Source organism: Pygocentrus nattereri, chromosome 8, assembly GCF_015220715.1.
Source record: "Pygocentrus nattereri isolate fPygNat1 chromosome 8, fPygNat1.pri, whole genome shotgun sequence".
Taxonomy (NCBI): Eukaryota; Metazoa; Chordata; class Actinopteri; order Characiformes; family Serrasalmidae; genus Pygocentrus; species Pygocentrus nattereri.
This window is the reverse complement of record NC_051218.1, coordinates 21586111-21600946: the sequence shown is the minus strand read 5'-3', so window position 1 is coordinate 21600946 and position 14836 is coordinate 21586111. Positions and strand designations below refer to the sequence as shown.

At 37.3% G+C, this 14836-nt stretch overlaps 1 protein-coding gene across 2 annotated transcripts in view; it reads left to right on the top strand.

The window, feature by feature from the left end:
• The window catches only part of slc24a6a (solute carrier family 24 member 6a), a 30193-nt gene extending 21020 nt beyond the window's left edge, over window positions 1–9173 (top strand). For both annotated transcript variants that reach the window (XM_017698348.2, XM_017698349.2), the window contains exons 12-17: window positions 692–968; window positions 4611–4777; window positions 4945–5059; window positions 5180–5292; window positions 6374–6439; window positions 7305–9173. In XM_017698348.2, coding sequence (XP_017553837.1) covers window positions 692–968; window positions 4611–4777; window positions 4945–5059; window positions 5180–5292; window positions 6374–6439; window positions 7305–7415 — 849 coding nt within the window. In that variant the 3' untranslated portion in view covers window positions 7416–9173. The remainder of the gene's footprint in view (window positions 1–691; window positions 969–4610; window positions 4778–4944; window positions 5060–5179; window positions 5293–6373; window positions 6440–7304) is intronic.
• Window positions 9174–14836: the final 5663 nt, after the last annotated feature.

Below are 14836 nucleotides of genomic sequence, written 5' to 3'. Positions count from 1 at the left end.
TTATGAAGCAAAAACAGCCATAATTCATTTGTACATGACCATAGCAACCTCTCTTTATCCCGTAAAATTCAGTAGCCTGTTTTTGCTACTGCGCCTTTAAGACTGATATATGCAAAGTACCTCTTCTCTGATCAGCTGCCCTGTTATTGTGCCTTATTCAACTTTGCCAACTGTGCCTAACTTCAGAGTGAATGTTTGGGGCTAAACTGCTTTAGGTTGAAAATGCAGAGATATTGAAATTTGTTGCGGTTTTATGACATCACAAAAACAACAAATTCAGAAAGAGCTATTTTTGCAGCTAAGTTTCCTTTTATTGACTATATGGACCAGGGAGTGAATGGGATGTTTTAAAACAATAAAATTTTTTACATACCATCTCAAATTCTTATTTCAAAGTGTTTTTAAAAAGCAGTTTATCTGTGATATGGGCCATTTAATGTCAGTATTTTATTTCTTCCATGTATTTCTTCCATCTACATGCACCTACATGACTTGCTTGTTTGTTTACCTCTTGCAACTCATGCATGTCATCCTTAAGAGAGCTCTCCATGTGCTGCTTTGCATTGCTCTTTGGACTTATACTGAACTAGCTTTGCAGGAGCAGTTGGTAATTTCTGCTTTTCATGCGCTGCCGCTATTTTGCCAACCTATTCTATTGAGTTTTCCTGACGTTCTCCCTTTCGTCCCACAGAGGCAGAGGTTGATAGGGAACCGGAGCTCAGGGGATAGTGGCAGTGGGGCCGGGGACACTCCTGGCCAGGATAACTCTGGGCTAGAGGGGGTGCCCTGGGGGCTAGAGAACGGCGATGCCTTGGAAAGTGAAACGCAGCCGCTGGAGGACCCCAGGATGAGGGGTGAGGGGTCAGCACTGGAGCGGGGAGCGGATGCAGAAGACGCACAGCCCAAAGAGGAAGATGATGATGACGAGATTGAGGAAGGACAAGCCTTCAGTCCTCTCATTGTGCCAGGCTAGTCAATCTATGATGTTCATCCATGTCACAGATACTGCCTGATAAACGAATATGAAGACAGTTTCGTTCACCCAGCCTTTTTGTCTGTTATTTTTGAAGACATGGCTCCATGACCTTTTTTCAGATGACCTGATTAGAAAAGCGGTCCTCATGCTTAATTGCACATGATGACCATAATCCTCTAGACAGACTGACATTTCCAGATGAGGGGGATGTTTTTGTCAGACAGATTGACTGAGATACATGAGATTTGATGCAAAAGCCCCTTCAGCAGCAGCTTGCACCTGAGTGGTGCCTAGCTATGTGTACACAAAGACTAGACTAATAGTGGTTGCTGATTATCTTCAGAACTTTCCTAATGTAACATGGATAAAGACAGTTCCATGTGAACAAGAATGAAGGTAGGACAGTTAGATGAGTTGAATGAACATCTTTTGGGTTTTTTTTCTGGAGATGGATCAAATTTACTGTGTGATTGGTATGTGATGTATACAGTCATGTGAAGAAGTAAGTACACCACATGAAAAGTTTAGACTTTTTCAGAATATTTGGACATACTGATATCCGGTCTCCATTTAAACTGTGTTAATGGATAAAGGGGATATAATGTAACAAGCCTTTTTTCTCATTGTTTATATAATTGTAATTAACAGAAATGCAATTTCCTTAAGTGGAAAAAGTAAGTATAACCCTATATATGTATAATTTCTTCAAATGTGTCAGATTGAAACAGGTGCACCTAATGAGGTGCTAATGATAACAACAATATTAACGAATATCTTGGAGGAACTTGTCGGTCCCACTTTATATTAAGTGTCTCTAATAACTGTGTAGTTACACATGAATAATATATGCAACAACACTGTAACTACAGATGATTTAGACAATGTTACAGATGGATTACAGAAGTACAGCCTATGTAATTACTTATGTGTATCAACTTCAGTTTTGCCTCATGTAAATACATAAGTGTATCATCTACACCAGAACTTTCCTGTAGTGTAGTGTTATAGTTGCGCTTTGAAGTGGACAGTTCCTGTGTAGTTGTAATGTAGGTACTGCGTAATAATGCAATGATAATATAGACATTTCTTTGGAGTTAATGCAACTCATTTAATTAATGTCATAAAAGATACATTTTAAGATAAGTGTATGTCTGCTGTACTGTCACAGTACAGAATGGTTTAAAGCTGAAACTGGTCACAGCATTAGGAATATAAATGCTAGCGAAATGTTAGGAAAGCTGGTAGAGATAGTGTAAGTAATGTCTTAATGTAGGTTATTACATACTTCCTTTTACTGTTGGAAAAAATGAATTACATTTATGTTATTACTCTTGTGTAATTGCATGAGAGAGCATAGGCTGTTACAACTATTAAGATACATTTGTGCAATTACATGAGGCAAAACTGACGTTCATACACATGTAATTGAATAAGCTTTACTACTGTAATCCAGCTGTAACAGTGCCTAGATGATCAGTAGTTACAATGTTGCTGCATATATTATTCATTTGTAACTACACAGTTACTAGAGACTCTTAATATAAAGTGGGACCAACTTGTCTTATTTAAACCTCAGATATCTGGTCTGGTTTGATCTTTGTTATTGGAGTCTGTGATGTCATCATGCCTTGATCAAAGAGCTCTCTGAGGCCTACAGAAAGGAGGCAGTAGATGAATCTGGAAACGGGTTTGAGAAGTGTTTTAAAAATATTAGAAATCAAACCTTCCACTGTTCTGAAGATCATCTGCAAATAAAGAAGATGTAAAAGCACTGCTAACATATCCAAGCGAGGCTGCCCCAGCAAATTTAACCCAGGAGCAGATCTTAATATAATAAAAGAAGGCAAGAACCCCAAATTTTATCACAAAGTAGCTGGAAAGTAGCTCTTTCCATCATGAATGTCAAAGTGAATGCCTCTACCATTAGAATGAGACTGCACAAATTTGACCTACATGGGAGGTTCGCCAGGAGGAAGCTTTTGCAGTCTAAAAAAAAGAACATTTATCTACATGTACCATTTAGCTGATTATCAAATCCTGATATGTACATGTAAAAAAACATTTCATCACTGTACAGTATGTTGCCTGTTTTGAGCTGTGAAATAGTTTTACATTACATGATGTAACAAAGTATTCCACACTAAAAATGGCAAATGAAAATTTCAGCTTTTATTTCCTGATATTTACATCTAGATGTGTTAAGCATTATGGTGGCACTACGGTAGCAGAAAATCCAAATTTATCGACTAAGAATGCTTAAGAGAGAAGCTCGCTGATTGTAGGTGAAGCAGCTAAACAATGACATTTTTCCTGAATTTGTATTTCAGTCATTTTTCAGTGTTTTTCCCTAACTTCATAATAGGTTTATTTTCAGGGACCCCCTGAATTTTGATTCTGAGACATACCGTCATGAGTTACATCATCATTAAAATTATTGAGTCCATCTGAAAAGCAGCCATTAACAGCCCAAGCCATGACATGCTTGTTTTTGTTCATGAGCAGATCCTTTCTTTCTGCACACCTTGACCTTTCGATCATTTGTTAGAGGCTAATTTTGGTCTGAACAGTTCATAGAACTCCAATTCAGAACTTTTGTGGCTCATCTCTGTATTTCTTTGCGATTTCTAATCTGGCCTTCCAGCTCTCACAATGTTTCTGTCATGAACTGCTGTTGTTTTCATTGGTCAACCAGTTTGAGGTCAGGTTGTTAGTTCACCATTGGTACAATGCTTGTGCAATGCCCCTAATTGATTTTGCCTCTTTTCTCAGCTTGAAAAAGGTTTGCTTCTCTCCTATAGACAGTTCTCTGGTCTTCATCTTTTTAATAATAAATGCAGCGTTCACAGGTGAAACCAGGGGCTCAAGCCAATAGTACACATTCAGAGATATGTTTAAACAGTCACTCTAATAGGGCACACCTGGGCAACAAGAAACACCTGTCAGTCAAATGGTCCAATATTTTTGCTCACTTGAAAAAATAAAGGGAAAGGTGCCATGTTCTAAGTTGTTTAACACATCTAGATGTAAATATCATAAAATAAAAACTGAAATTCTGATGTATCACTTCACATTTTCATCTCAAGCACAAACGTCTTTAGTGTATAATAAAAACAAAAGCTGATTGCTGTTCCAATACTTTTGTTGGAAACTGTATTTATACCACTCTTTCAGGCAAGAGCAAGTTATTAATGTTTCAGAATTATAGATATTTCTGAGAAGATTAGATATAAGATGCATAAAGAAGGGGATATCAAAGGAAAATACCTGAAAACAGCTGTTTCCAAAACAGAGTTTTAAAAACTTTCAAAATGAAGATACAGAGAAAATGAGACTCTGTGAAAGAGACCCACTAGACCATTAGATAAACAGTGATTAAATCTTGCATCTTTGAGAGATTACTGAGAAAAAGAAATAGATAAAGGAAGAGAATTTGCACCAAAAATAAGACTTTGACTTTGCCATAATTTGATTAATTTATTAGGCTGTACAGAGTTAATAAATTCCATGCATCATTATTTTTAAGTGCATGAACCCTGGGTTATCCACTTTTTTGACCAGTAGAGGGCATCCTGGGCTTGTGAAACTGTCTACTCTGTGAAGCACCTAACTGCCAAGTGCTTCCTTGTGTCCACAGGAGGGTGCAGTAAACGGATGAAGTGGATGTTCTCATGGCCTTTAAGCTGCCTGCTATACTGCACTGTGCCCAACTGTGTGCTGCCACGCTGGGAGCGTTGGTTCATGGTCACTTTTGTGGTCTCCACGCTCTGGATTGCAGTCTTCTCCTACCTCATGGTGTGGATGGTATGGATCATCCTCTAATTGACGCCTATTCATTTTACTAATATTTTATGGAAACGACACATGAAATGGTGCAAATATTTAGCTGATGATACTATATGCAGGACCCAGGATCTTCTTTTCCTTAATTCATTTTAGGGCAAATCACGAATTCCTGTTCTGTGTTCCAGGTCACCATTATCAGTTTTACACTGGATATCCCAGATGTTATTATGGGGATCACATTCTTAGCAGCGGGTACCAGCGTCCCAGACTGCATGGCCAGTCTCATAGTTGCCCGTCAAGGTGCAAAAATGCCCCACTTACTAGTTAAAACAGTAGATCGGTTTGATTGTATGACTTTTTATTTGCATGATGACTAAACCTGGGTTTGTATGCATTGTCTGTGTGTGTGTGGTTTTGCAGGTATGGGAGACATGGCTGTATCTAACTCAATAGGCAGTAACATCTTTGACATTCTCTTGGGCCTTGGTTTCCCATGGGCTCTGCGCACGCTAGTGGTGGATTACGGGTCAACTGTTAGTTTCTACTGCTTTCATTACTTTTGTGCCTGGACTCTCGTTTTACTTTCTTGAATTTGAGTAACAAAAGTGGTTTTATAGTCCACTGCAGACGCTCACCTTGTCTTTCTCTGACATTCAACAGAAGATCTATGAAATGCAACTGAACTGATTTTTTCAACAGATTTTATTAAAGCTTACCCTCAGCCAACACCTAACCTTTAAAAAGGCCCATATCCAACCTTTTTTTAATGCATTTGACTTTTTTTCCTTGAGGTCCACTTGAGGTCCATTTGAGGTCCATTTGTGGGGTTTATGTACCAAAAACCAGCATAGTTCATTTTTATATGCTCGTTTTCCAACCTCTCTTTATCCCTCAGAATTAAACTGACTGTTTCTGTTACTGTACCTTTAAAACTGTTTTATGTAAATGAGCTGTGATCTGAAAGGCTGCCTTGTATTACACCTCAGTCCAGGCTGAAACACTTCTTATAATTTTAGTATGATTGGGCGGGGCTAGACTGCTGTAGGCTGAGTAGGTGGAGATGTGTAAATGCATTGCTGTTTGTGGCACACAGTGAATTCAAAACAGGCTGTTCTTGCAGCTTAGTTTTCATATATGGACTGTGTGACTTAGATAGTGAATGGTATGTTTTAAAACTGACAATGTTTACATACATCACTATCATTACTAGCATTTATATAGCACCTTTTCCAAGACATCAGACACATGTAAACATTGCATTCAGAGACAAATGGAACCTTGAAAATATAGTGACTTAAATTATGGCAGAGATTAAATGAGGATAGAACAGGAGGCAGGATGCATAGGCTTGAGTAGAGAATTCCATAATTTGTGAACTACTGCACTAAATGATTGACCACTGAGTAAAATTTAGTTTTCCATGATTCAGGTCATTTAAGGTTGTTGGTAATCAAGTGTTTGACTAGATAGTTTGCTACCCAGTTGAGCATCTGTCTATAATTTATAGACTACCAAATTTATCATTTATAGAGACTACCAAAAAGTAGTAAACGCTGGTATTAGATCTGGTGGATAACTTGTTTTTCATTTTCTGATCGTTTTTCTCTTTGTCAGGTCTTCATTAACAGTAGGGGACTGGTGTACTCAGTCATTTTACTGCTTGCTTCAGTTTTTCTCACTGTAAGTACAAATAATAATGTCTGTTGTGTTCTTTTTGAAAATGGAATTCCACCAATTTTACAAATTTCTGCATAATTCAATCATGGGGATGTAAATAAAGTCATTCAGAATGGTGTGATGGGACATGGTTCATAGTAAAGAAACTTACTTTTAGATCCTCTTTTCTGCTAGGAACCAAGAGTCGCAAGTGTCGCCATTTTATTTACTGTACCATACAACCAGTGAGCCCACACAGTTTTATATGTAATGTGGATAATGGTAAAATAACAGTAAATCTGTAAAAAAGGATGGAAAAATATGTTTTCTTTGAGGACTATTTTGCCTTACAACACCTAGTATATACTACTCTACTTTAAACCAAAGCCTTCTCAAAATTTTTGTTAATTGTCAAACATTTCATGTAACAGCTTTCACTAAGCTTTATCTTTTAGATATATTAAACACTACAAATTCAACTGCTTTGATTTGCTAAGTTTGATTTTCTAAGTTTTAGAATGGTGCATTTCACATCAGACCACCCTGATTTTGTTTACATCTTAACAAATAAATTATACAGAAAATTTGTAATTCCTGTTTAAGGATAGCATAACTGTGTGTGTGTGTGTGTGTGTGTGTGTGTGTGTGTGTGTGTGTGTGTGTGTGTGTGTGTGTGTGTGTGTGTGTGTGTTTTAGTCTAATCTGTTTGCTGCATCTCCAGTATATAATCTTTTAACACTGACAGATGACAAATGAAATAGAAGAATTTCATGGATTGTTTTTTGTGTTTGAATAGTCTAGAATAGTTCATATGACCTGTGGAGGAACACAACTGTCAATTACTGTTTCACATAGCCAGTTATGTGTTTGCTCTTTCTTTGTCCTGCAGGTTCTAAGTGTACATCTAAACCATTGGAGACTGGACCGCAGGTTAGGCCTGGGTCTCATGGTCCTGTATGCCATCTTCCTTCTCTGCTCCATCTTCTTTGAGAAGCTCTAGGCCAGCCCACTGCAGATGAACTATGCTGTATCCCTGAGTAAAACACTGAATTGCTTAGTTATAAAACACCTACTTACTGCAGTTATCTTATCTGGGGAGTGAAGACAGGACACCATATGGATAGAACAGAGATCAGAGGTCAATGTTCGGTCAAGTCAGGGAGGTGTAGAGTGCAGCTTTTTGCAGTAGGTGTTGCCCGTGTTAAGCAGCCTTTACTCGTTGTGCTACTTTTCTGCAGATAGAAAAAAAGAACATACTTGGAAATCAAAACTAATATGAACAGTATGAGTTTTCAAGCAAAACATAGTATCACTTCTTGATTATTTTGTGTCATAGGTTGGATTAAGCAACACGCTGTTACATCAGTCTGAGCTGAAAGTCATCCAAAGTGTACTACAATACATTAAAAGTGAGGGAGTTACATGCTTAAGTACTGCTAAATCGCCTGTTGTCAGTTGCTAAATGAGAGTAACAGGCACTTCCTACCCTCTGCACCTCTCAGTATCAGAATTCAAGCCACAAGGTGTGATGTTTACAACACACAGGACACCTCTTTACCTTCAGCGTGTTCTTATTTCTACTCTGTAATCCAGAAGTCATTTATTAGTAATTATGAACAAGATGCAGACAAGATTGCAACACATTTCCTTCTTATTAAAGTCATTCTTAAACACTTTAATGTTCTATTAAATCTTTATGTACATATACTTTTTGACATAAATGTATTTTTTTTTGAAGATGTGTTTCTTTGTTCAGGACTGAAAGAGAACCTGCACAGTAAATCTGAGCTGTTTCAGTATTTGACAGTTAGTTTTACTCATTAACCAGAAAACATGCCCTCTTGTCTTTAATAAGTGTTGAAGTGCTTTTGCATTTTAGTAGTTTTATACAAATTGCTGTCTGACACTTTAGATGTGTTTGCTATACAGATATCAGACTGACCTTGTTCCCTCTGCGTCCTTTTAAACGCCAGTCTATTTATCAGAATTTACATAGTATTTTTAAAATCTAGTATGATGGATAGATGGCTATCATACTTCCTCAGACTTTCCTCAGTAAAGAGTGACAAAAATCTGAACAATAAATTTGATGCACCAGTGATTATTTCAGGCCTGCTAATCGGTACATACATTCCTTTGTGTAACTTATTTTTCTCCATGTGTTTGACATATTGTTTTGTGGTAGATGTATTTCACAGTGGAAACACCGAGTGTACTAAAAAGCTTTTGTAATGTATAAGCATATTGTCAAAGGATTTTCATCAATAGGTTTTTTATGGTATAGAAATTCTGCGATTCTATAATTGTCCCATAATTTACAATAATGAAGTTCTATTTATTTTAAACCCATTTAAAAGCCAGTATAGTTTTAGTATATTTAAGTAACACTTTTATTTCTTTGAAACTTTCACAGACAGCTTTGACTGAAGTTTTTTCTATCTCTGAAAATTCAAGATATAAATAATATTCATTCTTTACATATGGTTTTGCTGCTCATTTTGGACATTAATGGTGTAATATCATGCTGTCCGATCTGCTGTACACTGGCTTAATTGTGTGAGGAGATCACGGTTAACTAAATGCCCTTTCTTTCTTTCTTTCTTTCTTTCTTTCTTTCTTTCTTTCTTTCGTTTTAAGTGATTTAGGGGCATGCCTGACTTTATAGTCTGACCTCTGTTACGAGTCCATCTGTATTCTTAAAGAACATGAAACTTTGTATGTTGTTGAGAGTGCAATTAAACAAGTACAGTGCAATATACCTCCTTTTAGCAAGTCATTTTATTCTAATAGCCTGACTGCAGGCAGAAACTGTGAGATCAAACACCGTTTGGCAGTATGAGGGCATGGTATAATGGTATAAAGGAAATAAGGCAAAAGATGAAGCTATAAATAGCTAATTACAGATTGTCACCACAATAACTTAATAATTACTATGTAATTCTGTATTCTGCGTGAATAAACATATCACTTACTTCTATGTAATTAACCTGTATAATAAGACATATTAAAGTATACCTATTTAAATATTTTATATATTAAGATCTATTAACCTTACCTATTTTTAACCTGTATAGTAAGACATGTTTACCTGTACTTATGTAGTTAGTCTGTATAATAAGGCGTAGACTATTAACCTGTACCTATTAAATTAACTTTCGTAATAAGCCATACTCACTTATACCTACGTAATTAACATTACCTGTGGTTATGTAATACACCTGTATAAAAATACATATTAACTTATGATTGTGTAATTCTTCAATATAGTAAGCTGTAAGAACATATATCTTCATAATAAAGCTATATAATATAAAGACATATTAACATATGCCTGTGTAATTAACCTGCATAATAGGCGTACTGACCTAAACCTGTATTAATAATCTATATAATAAGATGTATTAACATATACCTGTATAGTTCAATTGTATAGTAAGCTATACCTGTACAGCTGCTTTTGAAGCTCCAGTTTTTCCCTCACCAGAGTGACCATCAAGTTGGCTCTGTGCTGTCAAAGACTCACATTTCAAAAGAAAGAATGAAAAGAAGGTGATTTCCCTCCTAAAGAACTTGCAGCTTCAATATTCCGGTCATAACTGGGGAAAAAAGTAACCTGGTACAACAGGTACCAGAAGCCTGTGTAGCTTCATAGTACAAAATATCTTGAAATATTGACTTTAATGGTTTTACTTTCTAGCAGTGATTTGATGGTTGTTTTCAGCTTGACACTATGCTTTATCAAAGATCCGACTCATGAGAGAAATTGGTGGTATCCGATACTTTCAGCTGCAATTTCAGAAACTTGCGGACAGCCTCATCTATCATCATGCAGCGTTATAGTTTATCTGACACCAGCATCTCTGTGCTGTATTACACACCTTTCACTTTGATAAATACAGCCCAGAGAAGCAATAGCAGTGACCGGCAACAAACGTCAACAAGTACATAAGATTTCTGTGTATCTGTGTAAGTGCATATATGCTCTATTCCAGTTTATCAAGCTCTAATCTGAACATACACATATTTTAACTTACAGTGACCTAAAGTCTGCTTAGTAAAGCAGCAGAAAAGTCAGTATACAGTTCTTTTACTGAAGTAAGACATGTCTTAAGAGTGGACATACTAACAATCATAGGTCCTTTCCCTGGAATTACAGGACCCAAATTGTAACTTCAAAATGATCAACAATTTAGTTAGTTTGTTCTATTTGTTCAGTAATATGTTCACTGAAAACTGTGATGCCCTGAATTTCCTACATTCAAATGTTCACCATCTGAACATGAACACATTATATATTACATCAACATAGTCTTTCAGTTTACTTGTGATAGTAATTGTGTTGAAGTAATAGTCTTTGTACTATGTGGAAATGATGCACAAATTTACATCTATAAATAAAAAAAAAGATTTAACACATACAGTCATGGCCGAAAGTGTTGGCACCCCTGAATTTTTTCCAGAAAATGAAGTATTTCTCCCTGACAATTATTGCAATTACACATGTTTTGTTATACACATGTTTATTTCCTTTGTGTGTATTGGAACAACACAAAAAACAGAGGAAAAAAAGGCAAATTTGACATAATTTCACACAAAACTCCAAAAATGGGCCGGACAAAATTATTGGCACCTTTTCAAAAGCATGTGATGCTCATTCAAACTCACCTGTGATAAGTAACAGGTGTGGGCAATTTAAAAATCACACCTGAAACCAGATAAAAAGGAGAGAAGTTGACTCAATCTTTGCATTGTGTGTCTGTGTGTGCCACACTAAGCATGGAGAACAGAAAGAGGAGAAGAGAACTGTCTGAGAACTTGAGAACCAAAATTGTGGAAAAATATCAACAATCTCAAGGTTACAATTCCATCTCCAGAGATCTTGATGTTCCTTTGTCCACGGTGCGCAACATAATCAAGAACTTTACAACCCATGGCACTGTAGCTAATCTCCCTGGACGTGGACAGAGGAGAAAAATTGGAGATAAAAGGTTGCAATGCAAGATAGTCCGGATGGTGGATAAGCAGCCCCAATCAAGTTCCAAACAAATTCAAGCTGTCCTGCAGGCACAGGGTGCATCAGTGTCAGCTAGAACTATCCGTCGACATTTGCATGAAATGAAACGCTATTTGCAGGAGACCCAGGAGGACCCCACTGCTGACACAGAGACATAAGAAAGCTAGACTGCACTTTGCCAAAATGTATGTAAGTTAGCCAAAATCCTTCTGGGAAAACATCTTGTGGGCAGATGAGACCCAGATAGAGCTTTTTGGTAAAGCACATCATTCTACTGTTTACCGAAAACGGAATGAGGCCTACAAAGAAAAGAACACAGTACCTACAGTCAAATATGGTGGAGGTTCAAAGATGCTTTGGGGTTGTTTTGCTGCCTCTGGAAATGGCTGCCTTGACTGTGTGCAAGGCATCATGAAATCTGAGGATTACCAAAGGATTTTGGGTCGCAATGTAGGGTCCAATGTCAGAAAGCTGGGTTTGTGTCCTGAGTCATGAGTCTTCCAGCACCCAGAAATGGATGGAAACAAAGCACTGGAGAGTTCTAAAGTGGCCAGCAATGAGTCCGGATCTAAATCCCATTGAACACCTGTGGAGAGATCTTAAAACTGCTGTTGGGAGAACGCACCCTTCAAATATTAGAGACTTGGAGCAGTTTGCAAAAGAAGAGTGGTCCAAAATTCCAGTTGAGATGTGTAAGAAGCTTTTTGATGGTTATGGGAAGCGATTGATTTCAGTTATTTTTTCCAAAGGGTGTGCAACCAAATATTAAGTTGAGGGTGCCAATAATTTTGTCTGGCCCATTTTTGGAGTTTTGTTTGAAATTATGTCAAATTTGCCTTTTTTTCCTCTGTTTTTTGTGTTGTTCCAATACACACATGTGTATAACAAAACGTGTAATTGCAATAATTTTCGGGGAGAAATACTTCATTTTCTGGAAAAAATTCAGGGGTGGCAACACTTTCGGCCATGACTGTAGCTGCTTTTAGTAAACATACTACTGAACCTTTTTTAGTGTTGTTTCAACCAAGCTGTGTATGACATGACAGCTAAGTGATCACACAACGAACAGTAACGACAAAAGTAACAAAGCTTACCTCAAATCCACATCTCATATGTAGAAATGTACTCAGAAAAGTTACAGTAACAGAAACCGTTACTGCATTTACTTTTACTGAATGGTACTCTTGCTAGTTTGTGGTTCAATACCACTAAAAAGGCCGTCTGTGAATAATTCGTTGAATAGAAAAAGCCATATATATACACGTCTGTACCTGATAACCGCTGTGTACAGTTGCAGAGGAGACGAAAGCTGCAGGGTTGCGACCTTCAACGGTCCCATTTCTTGCCTGCATACGTCATAAGCACCATCCCATTTTAAAAGACTGCAGAGGATCCTAAAAATGCAGGCAAGAAATGCAGACCTTCTTACAGCCGAACTCTGAGAATGCACAGATGTATCCTCCTCATCCCTGAATTTCCATGAGCCTCTGTATTGCAAACTATAGCACAGAAAACTTGTAGAGAGGAAAATTACCAGAGCCAGTTCAAAGGGAGACTATTATTATTTCAAAAACACTTGTGAGCGACTCCTGAATGAATGGGGATAAATGTAGCTGAACTGCTAAAAACGAAAATTTCAAATAGTTTCTAATCACTTTCCCAGAACTATCCTCTCATTTTAGAAAGTAGAAGGATGTATTTCACTAAAAAAATGGTGAAAGCTCACCTGTTTCCTTTTTTCTACAGCAAATGGGTTTTGGGCAGCAGGACGCTAGCACTACAGCTACTGAGTGCTGATTGGTTGGAGAGTGGAGCAGCTCATTGGCTGTTCGTGCTCACTGATGTCATGAACGTACATGAGGCAGCTTTTTAAACTTATAACTGGAAATGCAACAGCAGTGGTAAAATGTTTTATTCTGTTCTGTTTTCAGAAAATGAATTTATTCTTTTACATTAAAATTGTTTAAGTACTTATATACTATGATTTTGCTCAAAGGCTCCATTTTAACCCATTCATTTTGGACTGGCTTGGGAGCCTGTAGGATTTGAGTGTAACGGCGGGGGGCGAGGAGGCGGACGCATGTGCTGAGGTAAGCAATGTTTACTAAGGGCAAATCCAGGGTCATAGTCACAACGGTCCAGGGTCAAACATCCAATATGGAGAGCAGGAGGGACAGATATGATGAAATGAACACTGAATCAAACATCAAACACCACGAGAATACAATACATCCAACAATTCAGACAGTTCAGACAAAGACCAGTCAAGACAAAGGGCAAATACAGGGCTTAAATATAACAGGGCCAACAAGGGATCACAAGACACAGGTAGAAACACAGGTGGGAACAATTAGGGGCGGAGTCACTAAACAAGGGGTCTGGACTACAAAACCAAAACAAAAACATGCGGGCTAAACCCAAACACAACACGAACACATGGACAGGACTTTGGCCAATCGTGACATTGAGAAATCCAGAAGACATTACAGAAGAGTAATTCCAGAAGAGAATCACCACTCTGTAAAGTCTTATATAACAAAAATCCACAAAGTAGGAAAAGGCCAGGCTCCACATAAACCAGCTCTGCTGTTACAATAAATGAGAATATCCAGTTTGAAGGAACAGCGGGAGAAAGTTTTTAAATTTATGTTGCCCCCACTTGTTCTTAGAAATTAGTACCAGTTTACCACAAGAATGATGGTAAAAGATGTTAGCATCCTGTCATTATATGGCAACCAGCTATACTTTTAGCATTGATGTGTGAAATTGTCTGCAATTTTGCTCATATTAATTAAAATACATAAAGCGTTAAATTATTATTAGCTTAATTAAAGCTTAATTAAACTTTATTAAAAGCTAAATCTAAACTTGAACTATGGTACACTTTGTGAATGATAATGTAGTTCCAGTTTTAGCTTAAATGTTTAAATAAAGTTTGGCTGTGCCATTTTTTTTAATTGTTTATGAAGGCTGGCGACTGTAGTCCAGTGCTTGTTAGCAACGTTAGCCTAGCAGCATAAAAAGAAGCACATGTCAGATGTCAAACATGTCTTGGCTGATCTACTGCAAATGGTATAAATAATAAATCATTTAAATGAGATTTTTTTCTGAACCATTCCTTCAATATTAAAGCTTTCTGCTGTTTTTCCTGAGACAGAAAGAAATGGCTAGCTTTTAAATGGCTGTTTTGACTGGAAATGAAATGAATGAAAGGTGGTCTCTGACTTTGGCACAGTACTGTTTTTTGCTACCAAAACATGACATCAAATGAACAATGATGTATTCCAATATCAGATATCTCCATCTCTGAGGCCCTAATGATCCCATTAGGATTTCAAGGAAACAGTCTGTATGGCCCATACTGCTAAATAGCCGTACAGGACATAAACAATCAGAGATGGCTGGAC